The sequence below is a fragment of the Emydura macquarii genome, unplaced genomic scaffold (assembly GCF_026122565.2).
Source record: "Emydura macquarii macquarii isolate MOO-44397 ecotype Brisbane River unplaced genomic scaffold, CSIRO-AGI_Emac_v2 contig_2205, whole genome shotgun sequence".
NCBI lineage: Eukaryota > Metazoa > Chordata > Testudines > Chelidae > Emydura > Emydura macquarii.
The window spans coordinates 21,619,243-21,637,697 of NW_027132342.1; the positions used below are offsets into that span (position 1 = coordinate 21,619,243).

Sequence of the window (18,455 nt, forward strand, 5' to 3'; positions counted from 1 at the left end):
ATGGGTAGTCTTGATAAATTGATGATGTTTGAGTGTCACGTAGGGTCCATGGTGTCCTGGTGCCATAGTTTCTCCTGAAGGTGGTGTTCTGTAGATTGAGGAGTTGTTGTAGTTGATTCCGCTTTTTGTTTTTGTGTTGGATGACTGTTATCAATGGGGGTTTTTTTTATAGTTGCTTTGGGTTTTTGATTTTTTTCTTCAAGTGTGTGGAAGCATGTGATAATTTTTTGCTTGAGGTGGTTCCTTCTTGAGTATGTGAGGTGCAGTAAGTGGTTCCTCAGTTTTTTCTGAAGTCCTTCTGTAGAGCTCTTCAGCATATTTTGGATTTCTGTGTAATGGTCAGAGGGTTACAGGTGGTGAAACCTCTGAGGATGATGTTTTGATTCTTGAATTTGCTCAGCAAGTAGATGTCACTGTTAAGTTTTGCTTCCTTTTGCTTCATGTTGTGGCATTTCCATTTCAAATGGCAAAATTAAATATCTTCCATTGTTGAATGCAGTGTTGTTGTAGACATGTTGGTCCTATGATATTAGAGAGATAAAAGAAAGAGAAAAAGAGACCCTGTGAGGGGGAAGCGTCCCAGAGGCCAAGCTCCAGCCTGAGCCAAATGTCTACACTGCAATTAAACAGCCCCATAGATTTAGCCTGCGAGCCCAAGAAAGCTGACATGGGCAGCCGCGGGTGTTTAACTGAAGTGTAGACATACCCTCTGTGCTCCTTTAACCCTTTGTTGTCTAGTGGCCTCAGTACATGTTTGGGAGGCTTCCTGCTTCTGATGTACTTAAAAAAATGTCTTACTCTTAACGTTTTGCATCTTTAGCAAGTTGTGTCTCAAATTCTTTCTTGGGCTGCCTTATTGTACTTTCACACTTAACCTGCCAGAGTTGGTGCACCGTCCCATTATTCTCACTAGGATTTGACTTCCAAATTTTAAAGAATGCCCTTTTGCCTCTAATGGTCACCATTGATCTGCTGTTTAGCCACAGTGGCATTCTTTTGGTCCTCTTATTGTCTTTTCTGACTTGAGGTACACATTTAGTCTCAGCCTCTAATATGGTATATTTAAATTGTCCCCATGCTTCTTGCAGGCATTTTACACTTGTGACAGCTCCATTTTATTTACATCTAACCAGGATCCTCATTTTTGTGTAGTTTCTCTTTTAAAAGTTAATGGGACTGTGACTAGGTTTTTTTTGTTATTATCCCTGCTACAAGGATCTTAAATTTAATTACATTATGGTCACTATTACCGAGTGGTTCAGCTATAGTTACCTCTTGAACCATACCTTGTGCTCTACTTAGGACTACATCAAGAATGCCTCTCCACAAGTGGGTTCCATGACTAGCTGTTCCAGGAAGCAACCATTTATGGTGTCTAGAAATTTTCTCTCTCCGCATCATGCCCTGAGGTGACATTTACCCAGTCAACATGAGTATACTTGAAATCACTCATTACTATTGTGCTTTCTGCTTTTGTAGTCTCTCTCTATCCTCCCTTTGCATTTTACTATCTCATCATCCTGGTCACTTGGTCAATGGTATAGTCCTACTGCTATACACTTTTTATTCAACCATGTAATTTCTATCCACAGAGATTCTATGGTACAGTTTTTATCATTTAAGATTTTTACCTTATTTGACTCTATTCTTTCTTTAATATAGAATGCCATCTCCCCACCAGCATAACCTACTCTGTCTTTCCTGTCTATTTTATACTCTGGTATTGCCATGTCCCATTGATTATCCTTCATCCACTAAGTTTCTGTGATGCCTATTATATCAATATTCTCATTTAATGTGAGACACTCTAGTTCACCCATCTTAGATTTTAAGATTTCTCACATTTGTATATAAGCACTTGCACATTATGTCAGTATTCAGTTGCTTGACTTCAGATGTTATATTTAAATGGGAGTCTCTTATATTTGACTGTTCCTCACTGCCTGTACCTGTACTTTGCCAACTTCTTTCCTATCCTCTTTACTCGGATACAGAGTTCACCCTTTAATAAATTCATCCCTAAGGGACATCTCTTACCTGAATGGTGTGTTCCTCCGCACCAATTGGCATTCCCCCAACCATTTAAAAAAAAAATCCTCTACAACCTTTTTAATTGTATGTACCAACCATCTGGTTGCTTAAGGTGGAGCAATTCCTTCCCCAATAGGTTCCCCAGTTCCTAATAAATTTATGTCCCTCCTGCCTACGCCATCATCTCAGCCATGGATTGAGATCCTGCAGTTCTGCCTGTCTTACTGCCCCTGAACATGAAACTGGATGTATTTCAGAGAATGCTACCATGGAGATACTGGATTTTAATCTCTTAACTAGCAACCTAAATTTGGCCTCTGGGACCTATATTCTGCATTTCCTACATCACTGGTACCTACATATACCACAAACATCGGCCCCTCCCCTGCACTACCTATATGGCTATCTAGATGTCCTGCCCATGGCTGCCTCACCAAGCTGATGGAGGGGTTTCTGGGCTCCTCTTTCTTCCACTGGTCTCCTAACACAGGAATAACACAGAACTCCCCTCCTTCTCCATGCTGTCTCCAGCAGTGAGTAAGAGGCTCCAGATTCTTCCTACACCCCCCACAAACTGCTGCTCTTAGGTGCAAGGGGAAGTCAGACCAGTGCAGTTGATTGTGTGCAGAAAAAAAGAGAGTCAGAGCTGTGAAGTGGGTGACACAGGGATATTCAACTATGCACCTCCTAAAACTTACAGCTATGTCATCCCCATTTCTGTCTCCCTTCAAATATTGCTGCTACTGACTATGTCAGCCCCTTCATTGTTCCTGTATCTTCTTCTCAACTCCTCAGCCGGCTTCTATGTAGGACAGAGTGGCGGGGAAGAAAGACTGGGCTGTGTTTGACAAATGAAAAATCCTTGAGATGATGCATAGACAATGAAGGGATTAATGTGCAGTCAGTGCCTTCTGTGGCTGGGTAACTATTGCCAAGGACCAAGAAGAAGTGGAGGGACAGTGTAGGCTGTAAAATATGAGGACATTGAGAAATTATGTTTTAATAAAACAAGGAAATATATTATCCAAAAACTTTGCTAATGCAGGTTGCCCACCATTGCCTAGTGCCCCTCCAGACTGTGAAAAGATGGTAAACTTAAACCTCTGAAAACTGGAGTTAAAAAGTTAAGGTACACAACACGATCTTTACTCTGCCCGCTTTGATTGAAATCCCAGCATAGTAATAACAAACATACCAGCACTCTACCCTCACAGATGCTTCAGAACACTTTGGGAATAGAGCACAATGAGCAGAGCACTGTATGATAAAGTCTAACAACTTCTGTTTGCTAAAACAAAACTTGGATTTAGTTCAGGGATAGCCAACAGGATTTGCTTACATGTCACCTATACTCAAAGCCTATTCCAAAAAGGCCATCCCAAATCTGCAAAATGTTACCACGCCTTCTTTGTTGCCCTGAAAATTCCTTCTATAACATTACCTTCACCTATTCCTCATTAAACCCTGGAGACCACTGTTATATATTTCATCCGATTGCTAACAATCCGCAGGATAAGATGACCAACGTAAACAAGAGCATATTCTCTTATTCTTTCCTCATGTTTTTTTTTTAAGGCATCACCATTATTGAACAGTAGTTAATTCAAGCTTTAGAGGTGCATTGGGGAAGCGGTATGAATTTTTATGTACCATTTTCTGGTTTTCAGAGGTTTCAGGTTATTCAGTCTCCACATTCTGGAAAACCATAAGGTAATGCCTGACAACCTTAATTCTACATTAACTAAGTTTTTGGGCATATAATTATTAATTCTTATTAATAATATACAGTTCTGAGAGAAAAATTAAATGTCTGCATTCAATTTGCTTTGATAAGGATTGACTTGAGAAACTGGAAGGGAAGGGGATTTAGTCAGTCCTTTATTTTTTTACTTTTATTTTTTTTTTTCATTTTGTTGTTGGTTGGATTTTATTTGTTTATTTTAGCAAATCCTGACAGTTGTGAAAAAAGATCTTGTTCTTAAATAATCAGTATTCTGCTATCAGTATCAGATTGTAATATGGGGAGCATTAATATTATATAAATTATAAATAAGTAATTTAATAACAAAAATAAAATAAAATTTATCCTGATATTGTTAATATACTCTAAAAAGCAAACAGGAAACAATACACAAACAATAACACCATGAGGTATAGCTATGTACGTCTCAGATTCTCCTGCCCAGTTTAATTTCATATTAAAATCTCTGCAACTCAAAGAACAAATTGAAACATCCATGAAAACAGAAACAAAGGAAAAGAATAAGGGAGGAAAAACTGCTGCTATATTTCATGTATAATCACAAGACCAAATGATCATTAAGTAGGGTCACAATTTGTTGCTGTTTTACTCACAAACACCTTCAAAAAACCTCCAGCAAAACAACAACAACAAACACCCAGAACACCTGCCAAATCTGAAATTAACAGCCAACCAAACAGAAATAAACCTTCCTCTGAGTGGAGTCCACCCATAAGGGAGAAAAGCCAGAGGGCCCCAAATCTATTCCTATTGTTATTGATTTTACCTGGAAGCTTCTTAAAGTAATAGATAGCAATATAAAAAAGATTAGCGAGATAGACTACATAGCAGTCTGTGTGCAACTGATATAAAATGGTTTCGAGAAAACATGTAATCGTTACCATCTGTGATTTACAGAGATCAGCAAAGCCAAGGCAAGCCGTTATTGTGTAAAACTTTAATTGTTTCGTGTGGGTATCTTGGCAATATAGGGGTTAGCTTTTTATGTTGGACAAACATAATATAGATACACACAGTTTTCAATAATTTTTTTCTCTCCTGTACGTTCGTCCGAGTAATTCAAAACCTATCTCCTTCAGAATCACAAACATGAAACCTTTGTTTCGATATTATAAATTAAAGCAATGGTAGGCGTCTCTCTTCCAGCAACCTGCGCCCCTAGCACTCCCTTGAGAATTAGGAGAGGAGTCTGGTTTTCTGAGTATACATAGATTGCATGATTTTTGGTAGATTTAGGAATTTTCCCCTGTACATTTATCGAAGTATGTAAAAACCTAGCCCTTTCACGACCACAAACAAAGAGCCTGTGTGTATACTTTATAAGTTAAAAAGAACGATACCGATCTCTCCCCCCGAGCTCCGGCAACCCCCCTTATGAACAAGGAGAGGAGTCTGGTTTTCTGAGTGTCCTTTCTCTAACCATGCAAATCTGTGATCACACCTTGGCTGTGACATCATTCACATTAGGCGAGAAAAGCACGAATTATGAAGCATCCGAGTCCCCCCAGCCTTGCCCCCTTTTAATTAAATCTGAAATTAGCAGATTTTAAAACCCTCCTTTGTTCAAGCGCTGGAAAATGGCGGCGAACGTCGGAGAGGACAGGGATGTGTCAGGGAACCCGATTGGTCATATTTTGCTGCAGACTCCTACTTGCAACGGCGGAAGGAGGCTTTACAGAACCACACAATAGCAGCCGGCCCCCTCTCCGTGGGAAGTCGCGTTAGCGAAAGATTTACCAGAAAGGAAAACATTCAAAGGACAAGTAGAAAAGATAGTGTAAAGAGATTCCTCATTTAACCAGCAGCGCACTGAGGAAGAGAAGCCCAGCACTGCACTGTGAGGAAATATGTGCTTCCAGTGAAGTTATAGGGGTTAATGCTGGCGCTTGGCACAGAAACTCCTAAACCTGTTTTCTCTGCCCCTAGCCTCCTTTGGTAAGACAAACGCTCTAAGGAAAGTGATGTTAGAACTCTTTGCCGGCTTTGCTTTCCGCTGTGTCATCCACCGCATTGAGAGACAATGAAGAGAGGGGGAGGGACAAGGTGCAAATAACCCGCCCTTTTTTCCTGTGCGGTTCTCAATCAGGTCGGACCCTAGGCAATATATTGGGACGTTCTTCCCTCTTTTCTCTATGCAGTTTGTAGCGTAAATCTAGCTGACAACATGTCTGGTCGTGGGAAAGGTGGCAAGGGGCTCGGCAAAGGGGGCGCTAAGCGCCATAGGAAAGTACTGAGGGATAACATCCAAGGTATTACGAAACCAGCTATTCGCCGATTGGCTCGTCGTGGGGGTGTCAAGCGTATTTCGGGTCTCATTTACGAGGAAACTCGGGGAGTGCTGAAGGTGTTTCTGGAGAATGTGATCCGGGACGCTGTTACTTACACCGAGCACGCCAAGCGGAAGACTGTAACTGCCATGGACGTCGTTTATGCTCTCAAGCGCCAGGGCCGTACTCTGTACGGATTTGGAGGCTAAGCCTGTGTCGTCTAACTCAGAAAACTACATCTATAACCCAAAGGCTCTTTTCAGAGCCACCCACCTTTTCATGAAAAGAGCTGTTACTGTGCGAAAAACCTTAAAGGGGTGTTCATGGGATTTTTTTGTTTTAAACTTCTGTTCTCCGTTAATCTAAGAATGTCACTTAAGGCGAGGTGAAGTCTCTAAAACTAGTGCCAGTTAAGTTGCTTTTTCCCGGATACCATTTTTCTTTAAAAGGGTAAGCTAGTCTTGGGCTTTTCCTTTCCACGGTGGTAATACTTGCGTCCCACACCATAAGGGGCTCAACGTGCGGGCGGAGTGTGCACACAAGAACCAAGGGGTTTGTCCGAACCGCGGGACTTAATCCTACTTCAAGGCAAGGGATTTTCAAATTAACCACGGGGAGAGAATGTCACCTGAGTTTACTGCTAACCAACAACCCACCCACTACAGGAAAAGGAAGGGTTTCCTAATGAAATAAAGGATAACCACCCCGCAGCTAGTCAAGATGAAGGGGGGGGGGGGCTGTTTCTCTTCCTCACTCAACCTACCAACTACGTGCCTTGCCAAGCCCCTGTAACCGGTGAAGGCAGAGATACAGCTCTTTTCTGTGTGAACGTGGTGGCTCTTAAAAGAGCCTTTGGGTTTTTCGGTGGATGCAAAACCTAATGAATGCTCTTAGGGGCTTTAAGCCCTCTCACCACGGATACGCCGGGCTAACTGGATGTCCTTGGGCATGATGGTGACTCTCTTGGCGTGAATAGCGCACAGGTTGGTGTCCTCAAAGAGCCCCACCAAATAGGCTTCGCTCGCCTCCTGCAGGGCCATAACAGCCGAGCTCTGGAAGCGCAAGTCAGTCTTGAAATCTTGGGCGATTTCGCGGACCAGGCGCTGGAAGGGCAGCTTGCGGATAAGCAGCTCGGTGGATTTCTGGTAGCGGCGGATCTCTCGCAGGGCCACGGTGCCGGGTCGGTAACGATGAGGCTTTTTCACACCCCCAGTGGCAGGCGCGCTCTTCCGGGCGGCTTTAGTTGCCAGCTGCTTACGGGGGGCTTTGCCACCAGTGGATTTACGGGCGGTCTGCTTGGTCCGGGCCATTTCTAACAAGGATTTCCCTTAACTCTGAGAGAAAATTAAAAAAAAAAAAAAAAAAAAAGTGAGCTAAGGCCTTTCTGCCCGCTGACCGCTCTTTATAGCCAAACTCTGTGCGGTGATTGGATGAGGGGCTGGCATCTCATTGGACATTCAAAATGGTTTGAGAAGCCGGCGTTATGCGCAGAACGTTCCGATTCCAGTCCCGTCCTGTCGCCCCGCTCTCTGGCTCAGAGTCTTCTCCCCACCAGCTGATTCAGTTTTTCCTACGATTCTTAACCACCTTCATTTGCAATGTGATCGACCAAAGCACCAGCACTGAAACCAGTCTTTAAAATTTAAAATAATTTTACTCCTCCCTTCCTCCCAGCTGTTCAGTGAGGAGCCAATGAGAAAAACAAAGCGGTTAAGCCTTTATGAGAGCCATTAATTACAATATAATTCAGTCGATCAGTCATTTAACTACCTTTCTGCAGCCAGTCCGTACCTATTGGACAACCTTGTCTAGCACCTTATCTGCGCTCGTTTTCTCTGGAACCACATCACGGCTGCAGAAAGGAAATTCCGTGTGGGATGAACCCCGCACATGAATTTAACATCAGCACTTCCTGGAGTACTACACTGGTATCTAAACACTACACGCTCCAGTGCACAGAAATCTAAACAGTTAAACGAGCCCGTGGGAAAGAGGTGGAAACTGGGAGAAGAGAGCGGGGAGAATAAAATCGGAATGTTCTGTGCATAACGCGGGCTTTTCAAATTATTTTGAATTGCCCAATGAGAATTGCCAGCTCCTCATCCAATCACGACATAGAGATTGGCTATAAAGAGCGGTCAGTGGGCTTGCTAATCAGTAGATATCTTTCAGCTTTAAGGGACGCAGATACAATGGCCCGGACCAAGCAGACCGCCCGTAAATCCACTGGTGGCAAAGCCCCCCGTAAGCAGCTGGCAACTAAAGCCGCCCGGAAGAGCGCGCCTGCCACTGGGGGTGTGAAAAAGCCTCATCGTTACCGACCCGGCACCGTGGCCCTGCGAGAGATCCGCCGCTACCAGAAATCCACCGAGCTGCTTATCCGCAAGCTGCCCTTCCAGCGCCTGGTCCGCGAAATCGCCCAAGATTTCAAGACTGACTTGCGCTTCCAGAGCTCGGCTGTTATGGCCCTGCAGGAGGCGAGCGAAGCCTATTTGGTGGGGCTCTTTGAGGACACCAACCTGTGCGCTATTCACGCCAAGAGAGTCACCATCATGCCCAAGGACATCCAGTTAGCCCGGCGTATCCGTGGTGAGAGGGCTTAAAGCCCCTAAGAGCATTCATTAGGTTTTGCATCCACCGAAAAACCCAAAGGCTCTTTTAAGAGCCACCACGTTCACACAGAAAAGAGCTGTATCTCTGCCTTCACCGGTTACAGGGGCTTGGCAAGGCACGTAGTTGGTAGGTTGAGTGAGGAAGAGAAACAGCCCCCCCCCCCCCCTTCATCTTGACTAGCTGCGGGGTGGTTATCCTTTATTTCATTAGGAAACCCTTCCTTTTCCTGTAGTGGGTGGGTTGTTGGTTAGCAGTAAACTCAGGTGACATTCTCTCCCCGTGGTTAATTTGAAAATCCCTTGCCTTGAAGTAGGATTAAGTCCCGCGGTTCGGACAAACCCCTTGGTTCTTGTGTGCACACTCCGCCCGCACGTTGAGCCCCTTATGGTGTGGGACGCAAGTATTACCACCGTGGAAAGGAAAAGCCCAAGACTAGCTTACCCTTTTAAAGAAAAATGGTATCCGGGAAAAAGCAACTTAACTGGCACTAGTTTTAGAGACTTCACCTCGCCTTAAGTGACATTCTTAGATTAACGGAGAACAGAAGTTTAAAACAAAAAAATCCCATGAACACCCCTTTAAGGTTTTTCGCACAGTAACAGCTCTTTTCATGAAAAGGTGGGTGGCTCTGAAAAGAGCCTTTGGGTTATAGATGTAGTTTTCTGAGTTAGACGACACAGGCTTAGCCTCCAAATCCGTACAGAGTACGGCCCTGGCGCTTGAGAGCATAAACGACGTCCATGGCAGTTACAGTCTTCCGCTTGGCGTGCTCGGTGTAAGTAACAGCGTCCCGGATCACATTCTCCAGAAACACCTTCAGCACTCCCCGAGTTTCCTCGTAAATGAGACCCGAAATACGCTTGACACCCCCACGACGAGCCAATCGGCGAATAGCTGGTTTCGTAATACCTTGGATGTTATCCCTCAGTACTTTCCTATGGCGCTTAGCGCCCCCTTTGCCGAGCCCCTTGCCACCTTTCCCACGACCAGACATGTTGTCAGCTAGATTTACGCTACAAACTGCATAGAGAAAAGAGGGAAGAACGTCCCAATATATTGCCTAGGGTCCGACCTGATTGAGAACCGCACAGGAAAAAAGGGCGGGTTATTTGCACCTTGTCCCTCCCCCTCTCTTCATTGTCTCTCAATGCGGTGGATGACACAGCGGAAAGCAAAGCCGGCAAAGAGTTCTAACATCACTTTCCTTAGAGCGTTTGTCTTACCAAAGGAGGCTAGGGGCAGAGAAAACAGGTTTAGGAGTTTCTGTGCCAAGCGCCAGCATTAACCCCTATAACTTCACTGGAAGCACATATTTCCTCACAGTGCAGTGCTGGGCTTCTCTTCCTCAGTGCGCTGCTGGTTAAATGAGGAATCTCTTTACACTATCTTTTCTACTTGTCCTTTGAATGTTTTCCTTTCTGGTAAATCTTTCGCTAACGCGACTTCCCACGGAGAGGGGGCCGGCTGCTATTGTGTGGTTCTGTAAAGCCTCCTTCCGCCGTTGCAAGTAGGAGTCTGCAGCAAAATATGACCAATCGGGTTCCCTGACACATCCCTGTCCTCTCCGACGTTCGCCGCCATTTTCCAGCGCTTGAACAAAGGAGGGTTTTAAAATCTGCTAATTTCAGATTTAATTAAAAGGGGGCAAGGCTGGGGGGACTCGGATGCTTCATAATTCGTGCTTTTCTCGCCTAATGTGAATGATGTCACAGCCAAGGTGTGATCACAGATTTGCATGGTTAGAGAAAGGACACTCAGAAAACCAGACTCCTCTCCTTGTTCATAAGGGGGGTTGCCGGAGCTCGGGGGGAGAGATCGGTATCGTTCTTTTTAACTTATAAAGTATACACACAGGCTCTTTGTTTGTGGTCGTGAAAGGGCTAGGTTTTTACATACTTCGATAAATGTACAGGGGAAAATTCCTAAATCTACCAAAAATCATGCAATCTATGTATATTTGCTCAGTTGTCTTCCGTTTGCTGATCTCACAAAGCACAGGTAATAAGGGTTTTCTCAAAGTCTCTCATGAAATAAGGACATGTGTATGGGTTTTAACTAGTCAGCAACTCTATTAATCAAATTACTTTTAAAGTCCCCATTGGGGGACAGCCCATCACAGTCATTCACACCCCACTGATCCTTTGCCAGTTCTTGGGTGTGCCACTGCACAGGGAGCCAATTACACTAGAAAGGTCTCTGGGCACTGCCACTCTCCCACTGGTATCCCTCCCTTTTTCAGGTGTTGAGGTGAGAGTGGATTTCAAACCCCCGCTAGCACCACCATCAAGTGCACTGGTGGGGTGATTCCCACAGGATAGTGCCTGACCCTTAGTACTCATTTGCCCCCAGAGGTTTAGACACAATGCCTCCATCTTATAAGGAGATTGATGCCTTTAGAGTGCCCTCTATGTTACCTTTTTGGATCTGGAGCCTAAATCAATGAATTACGGCACTGGGCACCTGCCAAAAGGAGGCACCAGGATCATCAAGGCTGTTTCCACCCCACCCCATAGAAGCTACCTAGATATTTGGTCAACCAAATACCAAGATCATCCAAGAACAAATAGGCACCTATATCAGAGAGGTGCACTCTGTCCTCTCAATAAAGCTCAGCTATACACTGGGCTGATAACCACGTCCTTTTGGGATTCCAGTCACATAGAGGTTTTCCAGTTGGCTTTCTTCTAGGCCCTATCCACCTTTTTCATGGATGTGTTATTCAAATAACAAATATCACAGGATCTTTTTCAGGGGATAAGGCAACAAGCCAAATTTATTGTGAATACAAAATTTGGTAAATAGTATCAATAGTGCAAACACCAATAAAAGAGTATCAACATTGTAACAATATCAATATTGTGCTTTACTTTGATTGCAAATACAGAGACTCTTGTTAATAAAGTATACTTCATTGACACATGTTTCAACTGGTACCTTCATTCACACTCATACATGCAGACAGGCATACACAGACAGAGAGACAGATAAACATACATAGGGGTCTCACAGATGTTATATTTACCAGCCTCTTGGTGCTCGTGGTAGTCACTGGCCAAGTGACTGTAGCACGAGGGTGAGGAGCAAGGTTCTGCTGATGCATATCGGTACTCCTGGATGGTGTGGTGATGTAGACCCAAACCTCCAGCCTTCATCTTTCTGTCCCATTTTATAGGGAAAAGATCTCATGTAAGTCTATGGGTTTTTGCTCTGTCATGCTGCATCTGCATTTGGTGTGATCCTCAATCACCCACATTGTTGCAAGCCTGATCATATTTTGTCCTTTGAAGTGGGCTGACTCCAAAGTTATCAGGGTTGACTCTTCTTCCGCCAGTTGAGTGGTAAAATTATCTTCGCTCCTTTCTTCCTCCCTCAAACATTTGAGGTGAGGCTGGTGTTTTCTTCATCATGTTTCCATATCCTTACTTACTTACCAATTGTTCAATCACTTTCCCTGTCTACACCCACCTCAATTGCTCAGCCATTCACACTCCAATTGCTCAGTGCAAACTCCTAGCTGAAGAGCTCACATGTCTTTTAAAGCAAACATTATTTCATTTTTGCAAGTGTCTTTCACAATTAGGTAGGTATATTACATTTCACAGTGTGGCTTCTCATACTTAAGCACATATAAAATAGGATTTTTACAAATATTCTGAAAGTGGGTAAAATCAACAGATAAAATTGTCAGTGGAGTGGTTTTACAATTAATCTTAAAACAAGTAGAATTATTCAAAGTAAAGACAGACTTGAATTATAACTAAATAATAGGATTTGGAACCATGTCAAACTGGAATGTAGGACTTACAGAGAATAGTTTAGACAAAAATCTGGGCACTCTTGTTCCAATGATATGCAGTAAATGAATAGTTTAAAAAGACTGAAGTGAACATTTTAAAAGGGTAGAACAATAAGAGTCAGTTGAGGTTTTAGCTTTTGATTAAAGGAACAGTGTATCAGGCTGAAGTGCCTCTTGGTAGGAAGCAGGGGGAGGGGGTGGTTTGTGACTCTGTTCTTTCATTTATTTCATAAAAACAGGATTGGGCCAACAGATGGACTGCAGTCCACCAAACCCTGTGGGCTAGTATCTGCAATCACACATTCCCCAGGCAAACATATCCACTAGCAGTCCAATATCCTACTTGGCTTTCCAAATCAGTCAAACTCTGGAGCACAGTCCCAGGTCATTGTCCTCTATGTGGATAACAATGATGTCCAGCATGTCCTCATGGGGTACCAACTCATGCAAATAAGCATGAGCAGGTCCCACCATATACCACCATGTCTTCTGTGCCAAGACAAGATCACATCCAGCCTGAGGCCCAGCTGCGAGCCTTTGACTGAATTACATTCTCTTTTGTAAGCCCAATGCACAATGCTGTGCCTGCAAATCCTATCTCCAGCTGTAGGAGTGCTTCAATACATTCTATATGAAAAATGTGGGGAAGGAAGCAGACATGGTTAAAAGCTGTGGTACTTACTGATGTGACCCCTATACAGAACGAATGGGAGTCTTCCTGTCCCAGTGGCAAGTTCAAGAATGATAGCCTCTTTCTAAACACTCCCACAAACTGAAATTTGGTTAGGAAAGAACGGTCTACCATGAAGGAACAGGGGACACTAATTGCATGGCCACTGAGACACATATGCCTGCAGTATCTGTATAGGACATAGGTCCCCCTCACCACAGGTGTGCAGACCAACATCCTCACCAACCCCAATTTGATAGGTTTTTGACCTGCAGCATTGAGCCATAGAGAATCACCTTCCCACTACATGGCCTGTAGTTTGAAAGCTTTCCCCGGAGAGTTTCCTTGGGCTGAAAGGAACAATTCACTGTCCCAGAAGGCCTTGAAGAAAGCCAATACTAAAGCCTGTCTTGAAGAGTACAGCCTCACAACCTGAACAATAGACCCAAGGAAGGACTCAACTAATTGCTTAAGGACCTGCAAGGTCACGGCTTTCCTAACGTTGCTCCACATCCCAGCGGACTGGGCCCAACCCTCCCAGATCCTGCAGATCATTAATCCCTGAGAGAGGTCCACCCACCGACTTGTAGTAAAACGTCACCATGGATAACTGGTTAGCTATAGCAAGACCATGAACAGTCAAATTTGGGAGTCTGGTATAAACTGGGTCCTTAGCCAGATCCTCAGCCCTCCTGAAACTCTTCAAACACTGTTGTCTAAGATGAAAAGGTACATGGTGATATTCCCTGCTCCCTTGGCCAGAGATCCTGCTTCTAGCAACCAAGATTCCATAGGTGTGCCGGTATCTGTTATGGCATTTCCTTGGCCTCCAGTATCAGGGCTCTGAATCTGTTGACCTGTAACTGAGAGAGCATCGACTATGCCATTAAGCCCAAGCACATGCTTGGCAGTGAAATGTATAGTGCATGCACATTTCTGTTTGGTGTACTGTTAATTGTTAAACATCTCTAGGCAGAAGAGAGTGAAAGTCTTAGTCACATTAAGGATTCCATGCAGGTGAAGTCACTCCTTCCCCTCCCTGTAAAGGCTGCTGTGCCCATGCTAGATCCTAACTACATTAAGGAAGTTTGCCCTAATACAACTCCATAAGTGTGCAAACCCCTAACTAAAGTGTATCAGGCTGAAGCAGGCTTTTAACCCGTTAAAGTGCTGCAAGGACCTTAAGTCTATACTTGAAGGGACACTCATCAATAGATGTCTGATTATATCAGACCATATCTCAGAGGGACAAAGTCACCAGCAGCATCAACAGTACAGACATACCACCTATTGCTCGTGATTGGAGGTTTCCATTTTCATTTCCAAAAATTCCAGTTTCTATGTTGTGCATTGGTTCAGACTGCAAACGTGACTAGTGCCCTGCAGAAAATGAGGAAGAGATTGCAAACATAGAGGGAATGCTCAAATAGAAAGAGACTCTGTACCAGCAGCAAGAACCATGCCAAGGGGTGTCAGACCTAGCTCCCAATTAGGGTGATCAATCCAGCCACCCCTCTGCCCTGTTGAAGCAATGATGGATCTCCAGTACGAACCAACTAAACTAGCACAGTAAGACAGAGTAAAACCCACCTCACAGGTGGGAGAGCAGATTGGGCTCACTCCCAGGGCAGCATTTGGCTGCCGATCACCACAATCACAGGTGATAATGATTTTCTTGAAATCAGTCATGAAATACAGTGCTTTTATTTTTCTTTATCTCTGCTTCTTGTTTTTTTCTTTTGTTTTGTTTTGTTTTTTGTTGCTGTTGATTGTTTGTTTTTTCCCCAGTTCATTCTTTTCAAGTTGCAGTAACGTGACCTAAAAGAATAATTACAAATAAAAATAAAAAAGTGGAGTAGAAAGAGTTGGGGGAGGGGAATTACTGCCTTACTAAGATGTATATTTGTTATATAAATAGGAAAGTTTGTTTGCTTGGTTTTGTTGTTGTTTTTGTTTTTTAAATCCCACTTGCCTTTTACCTTTGAAAATAGTTATTTCACTTTAAAAATATATTTAATAGTTACAAATTGTAAAACTACTGATGGATTATTTATATAATTCCCAAGAGTTTACAGTATAAACATAGAAATAAATATAACCAGAGGTGGTTAAGGGTGTCACAGAAATTAAAATAAATTAAAAGATGTTTGTCATATAATTTGTTAGTATCACATTTTCTTTGTGCATTTTCAGATTTTTAAGCTTGTCCCTGTTTTCCTTGAATCACCAGAAAAATTTCACAGAGGTTTTCTCAACCCTTATTTTAAGGGGCAGAAGTGTTGAATCTTCAATAAATTGTGTTTTTCAGCATTTCTTATAATTTTGGATGGTATCATACAACGCCTTCCTCAGACACATTTATTATATGTCCTTAAATTCTCTTTCAAAACAAGACAGTAAGCATAAAGCTTTCTGGAGTAAATGGGTTTATTTCTATGAAAATTAAGCATAAGGGGTTTCAGGATGAAATTCAAGAATATTTTCAAATTCAAGAAGACTTTGTAAACTATATAAATAAAACAAAAGAAAGGTGATGGAAACAGTAACCCCAGTTTGTACATAAGATTTTTCACTGAATATTGGATTGATAACATCACTTAATGATTTTTTGGTGGGATTTTCCTCAAAAGCACTGAGAAGTGGCTTAACTGCAGTAACGTAAAAATCCCATTCTATTAACTTCAGTTGGAATGGAGTCAGGTGTTTCTGACACTACCCCTCTGCATCATGAAGCTAAATTACTAACTATCTGGGCAATGAAGATTTACTGTGGTTAAGGAAATTTAGTTTACTAGAAAATCGGGCTGGAAGAAAGGGAAATTTGCATAGTCCAATAATAATGTTAAATCTCTGCAGTTTCTGTTTGCTAATTGTAAACAGGTGACTCCAACAGCAGTGGGTTTTACTAAGTAATTTAAATGTAATTTATAATGTAGAGAAAGTAGATAAAATAGACGAAACTATTGTTACAGCTCTTAACTGAAAACTTGAATGGCTCTAACTTTTGGATTTGAAAGTACAGAATAGCAGCACGCAACTCATTAAACTTAAAGGATACATATTTGTATAAAATCAACTCCCCACAATTCTATAATAAAATATAGATGTCCACTTTGAAAATACTTTGATTATTGTATTAAATCATTACATTTTCTTATTCTTAATAACAATATTATTCAATGTTGAATTTACACTTTATTTTTATTATCACTGCTATTCTGGTTAGATTTTAATAAACAAATTTATATTTTGATTAGTCATATCTAAAGGTCTTGAATCTCACTTTGTTTTACATGATACATGCAGTTCATGTAAAACAAATGAAGATACTAAGTATGTCTAACTAAGCCAGTATCACGAAAGCACATGGAATGTATTTAATTTTACTCACCAGAAGGCAATAGGAAAGCATAGAGTTAAGTTTTTGGTCTTTGCAGGATGAGAGGTGAAATTCTGGCCCATTGAAGTCAAGGCCAAAAAGCCCATTGATTTCAATAAAGCAAGATATTCCCTGAATCTTTGGTCCTGCAATGAGTTACACACAGGCAGACCCCCGTGGCCTTGAGTATAGTATCAGGGCCTTTGTCATTTTAATTTCACCTATTGTTCTTATAAAGGAATTCGATATTTATTGCATCTCAAATATTTCCACATCAAATTTGTTCAGTTTGCAGGTTTTTTTTAACACAACTGCCATCACTTTAAATTCATCATTCATTCTAAAAAACCCTGTTTTTATATTTTGTTTTTTCTTCTCAATGATCATCAACAATAATGAATATGACACAGTCCAAATTATTTTCTTAATTGCACTTGTGCTATCTCATCTGAAAATTCTGATAGCAGTTATAATTGTGTGATTTCATGACCCTACAAAGGGGATGTGCAGCTATAATTGAGGCTATGGTTTTGGCCTATAGGAACATATAATTATTAGTGATGACAAACAAGGAAAGAACTAGAGGTGAATTTTGGATCCCCTGGAAAGTATTCAGGCTAGTGTGGAAGAGGAGAGAGGGAAACACAATTTTAAAAAGTAATCACTGAAGTGGATTAATTTAATTTAGGGATTATTGATAAGCAAATAGGAACTTTATAATGATATTTTCACAAATACACTATTTAGAGTACATTTGTATAATTTAACACAAATCTTAATATAATCTTTAATTATAAAGATCCTCATTTTCTCTTATCTTCATTACTAATTTAAGGGTAAATGCTGATGATCATCATAGGTGATTGAAAGTAGTGTCTATAGGGATGTGTGTTCCCCCATTATAGAAACAAATATAAACCATTACTGAATTCGACTTTCAGTTTGGCTCTCGCTTTGATGGTTTTAAACGCTATGTGATAGGACTACGTCTAGAGTGAAACATTTCCAACTATTGCTTCTATTGGTTGGGAACTTACTTTTTAATTGGCGGAAAAAATAAATTAGTATGAGCAACCAATGGTGACATGGTCTCCGAAGCTGACCAATTATGAAGTAGCATGTGCAGGGGCTGACATCATTCGTTTCTTGTGTCAAATAGGAAATCAGACGGCAAAAGCTACTTATTTGCATGCGTTCCCTATAAATATAAGGGTAGCAGCTGTTCCATTTGCTTGCTATTGCTGTTAGGCTGTACTGGGATCGACGCGCTGCTAACATGCCGGAGCCGGCAAAATCTGCTCCTGCTGCCAAAAAGGGATCTAAGAAAGCTGTGACCAAGACTCAGAAGAAAGGAGATAAGAAACGGAAAAAGACCAGAAAGGAGAGTTACTCCATCTACGTCTATAAAGTGCTGAAGCAAGTTCACCCCGATACTGGCATCTCGTCTAAGGCCATGGGCATTATGAATTCCTTCGTGAACGATATTTTTGAGCGTATCGCTGGAGAAGCGTCTCGCCTGGCTCACTACAACAAACGCTCGACCATCACTTCCCGGGAGATCCAGACCGCGGTGCGCCTGCTGCTGCCGGGGGAGCTGGCCAAACACGCTGTGTCTGAGGGTACCAAGGCCGTCACCAAGTACACTAGTTCCAAGTAAACTCCAGTTACTGTCAGCTATAATCTAAAGGCTCTTTTAAGAGCCACCCATCCTCTCAATGAAGGAGCTTTATTACAATGTTTCTTCTATGGTCACAGAATAAATAGTGTATAGAATGTCTGTCTGAAAATGAAAACTTGCACTAACTAGAGCTTTATTTGCTCTATTTCAGTTACTAATTTTCTATGGTTGGATAAATAGTTATTAGGTCACTTTATTTAATTTGAGCTTTAGGAAGGGGGTTGTTTAAGGATGACTGTTCAAAGTTAGTGATTTCAGA

At 42.1% G+C, this 18,455-nt stretch overlaps 5 protein-coding genes across 5 annotated transcripts; 3 read left to right on the forward strand and 2 right to left on the reverse strand.

Moving 5' to 3' along the window:
- Nucleotides 1-5,917: 5,917 nt before the first annotated feature.
- LOC137160825 (histone H4) lies at nt 5,918-6,330 on the forward strand. Its single transcript, XM_067559691.1, has one exon. The coding sequence runs from the start codon at nt 5,958-5,960 to the stop codon at nt 6,267-6,269; it is 312 nt and encodes a 103-aa protein (XP_067415792.1). The 5' UTR covers nt 5,918-5,957; the 3' UTR covers nt 6,270-6,330.
- A 563-nt stretch (nt 6,331-6,893) lies between these two features.
- Nucleotides 6,894-7,412, reverse strand: LOC137160822 (histone H3). The gene has a single exon (XM_067559686.1). The coding sequence runs from the start codon at nt 7,368-7,370 to the stop codon at nt 6,960-6,962; it is 411 nt and encodes a 136-aa protein (XP_067415787.1). The 5' UTR covers nt 7,371-7,412; the 3' UTR covers nt 6,894-6,959.
- Nucleotides 7,413-8,233: 821 nt separating this feature from the next.
- Nucleotides 8,234-8,729, forward strand: LOC137160823 (histone H3). Its single transcript, XM_067559687.1, has one exon. It carries the CDS (start codon nt 8,253-8,255, stop codon nt 8,661-8,663), a length of 411 nt encoding a protein of 136 aa, XP_067415788.1. The 5' UTR covers nt 8,234-8,252; the 3' UTR covers nt 8,664-8,729.
- A 565-nt stretch (nt 8,730-9,294) lies between these two features.
- Nucleotides 9,295-9,706, reverse strand: H4C16 (H4 histone 16). Its single transcript, XM_067559690.1, has one exon. It carries the CDS (start codon nt 9,665-9,667, stop codon nt 9,356-9,358), a length of 312 nt encoding a protein of 103 aa, XP_067415791.1. The 5' UTR covers nt 9,668-9,706; the 3' UTR covers nt 9,295-9,355.
- An 8,061-nt stretch (nt 9,707-17,767) lies between these two features.
- LOC137160827 (histone H2B 8-like) lies at nt 17,768-18,222 on the forward strand. Its single transcript, XM_067559693.1, has one exon. The coding sequence runs from the start codon at nt 17,795-17,797 to the stop codon at nt 18,173-18,175; it is 381 nt and encodes a 126-aa protein (XP_067415794.1). The 5' UTR covers nt 17,768-17,794; the 3' UTR covers nt 18,176-18,222.
- Nucleotides 18,223-18,455: the final 233 nt, after the last annotated feature.

What these genes read in the sequence shown, in the direction of transcription:
- LOC137160822 (XM_067559686.1), bottom strand. Translation starts at nt 7,370, where the DNA reads ATGGCCCGGACCAAGCAGACCGCCCGTAAATCCACTGGTGGCAAAGCC.
- LOC137160825 (XM_067559691.1), top strand. Translation starts at nt 5,958, where the DNA reads ATGTCTGGTCGTGGGAAAGGTGGCAAGGGGCTCGGCAAAGGGGGCGCT.
- LOC137160827 (XM_067559693.1), top strand. Translation starts at nt 17,795, where the DNA reads ATGCCGGAGCCGGCAAAATCTGCTCCTGCTGCCAAAAAGGGATCTAAG.
- H4C16 (XM_067559690.1), bottom strand. Translation starts at nt 9,667, where the DNA reads ATGTCTGGTCGTGGGAAAGGTGGCAAGGGGCTCGGCAAAGGGGGCGCT.
- LOC137160823 (XM_067559687.1), top strand. Translation starts at nt 8,253, where the DNA reads ATGGCCCGGACCAAGCAGACCGCCCGTAAATCCACTGGTGGCAAAGCC.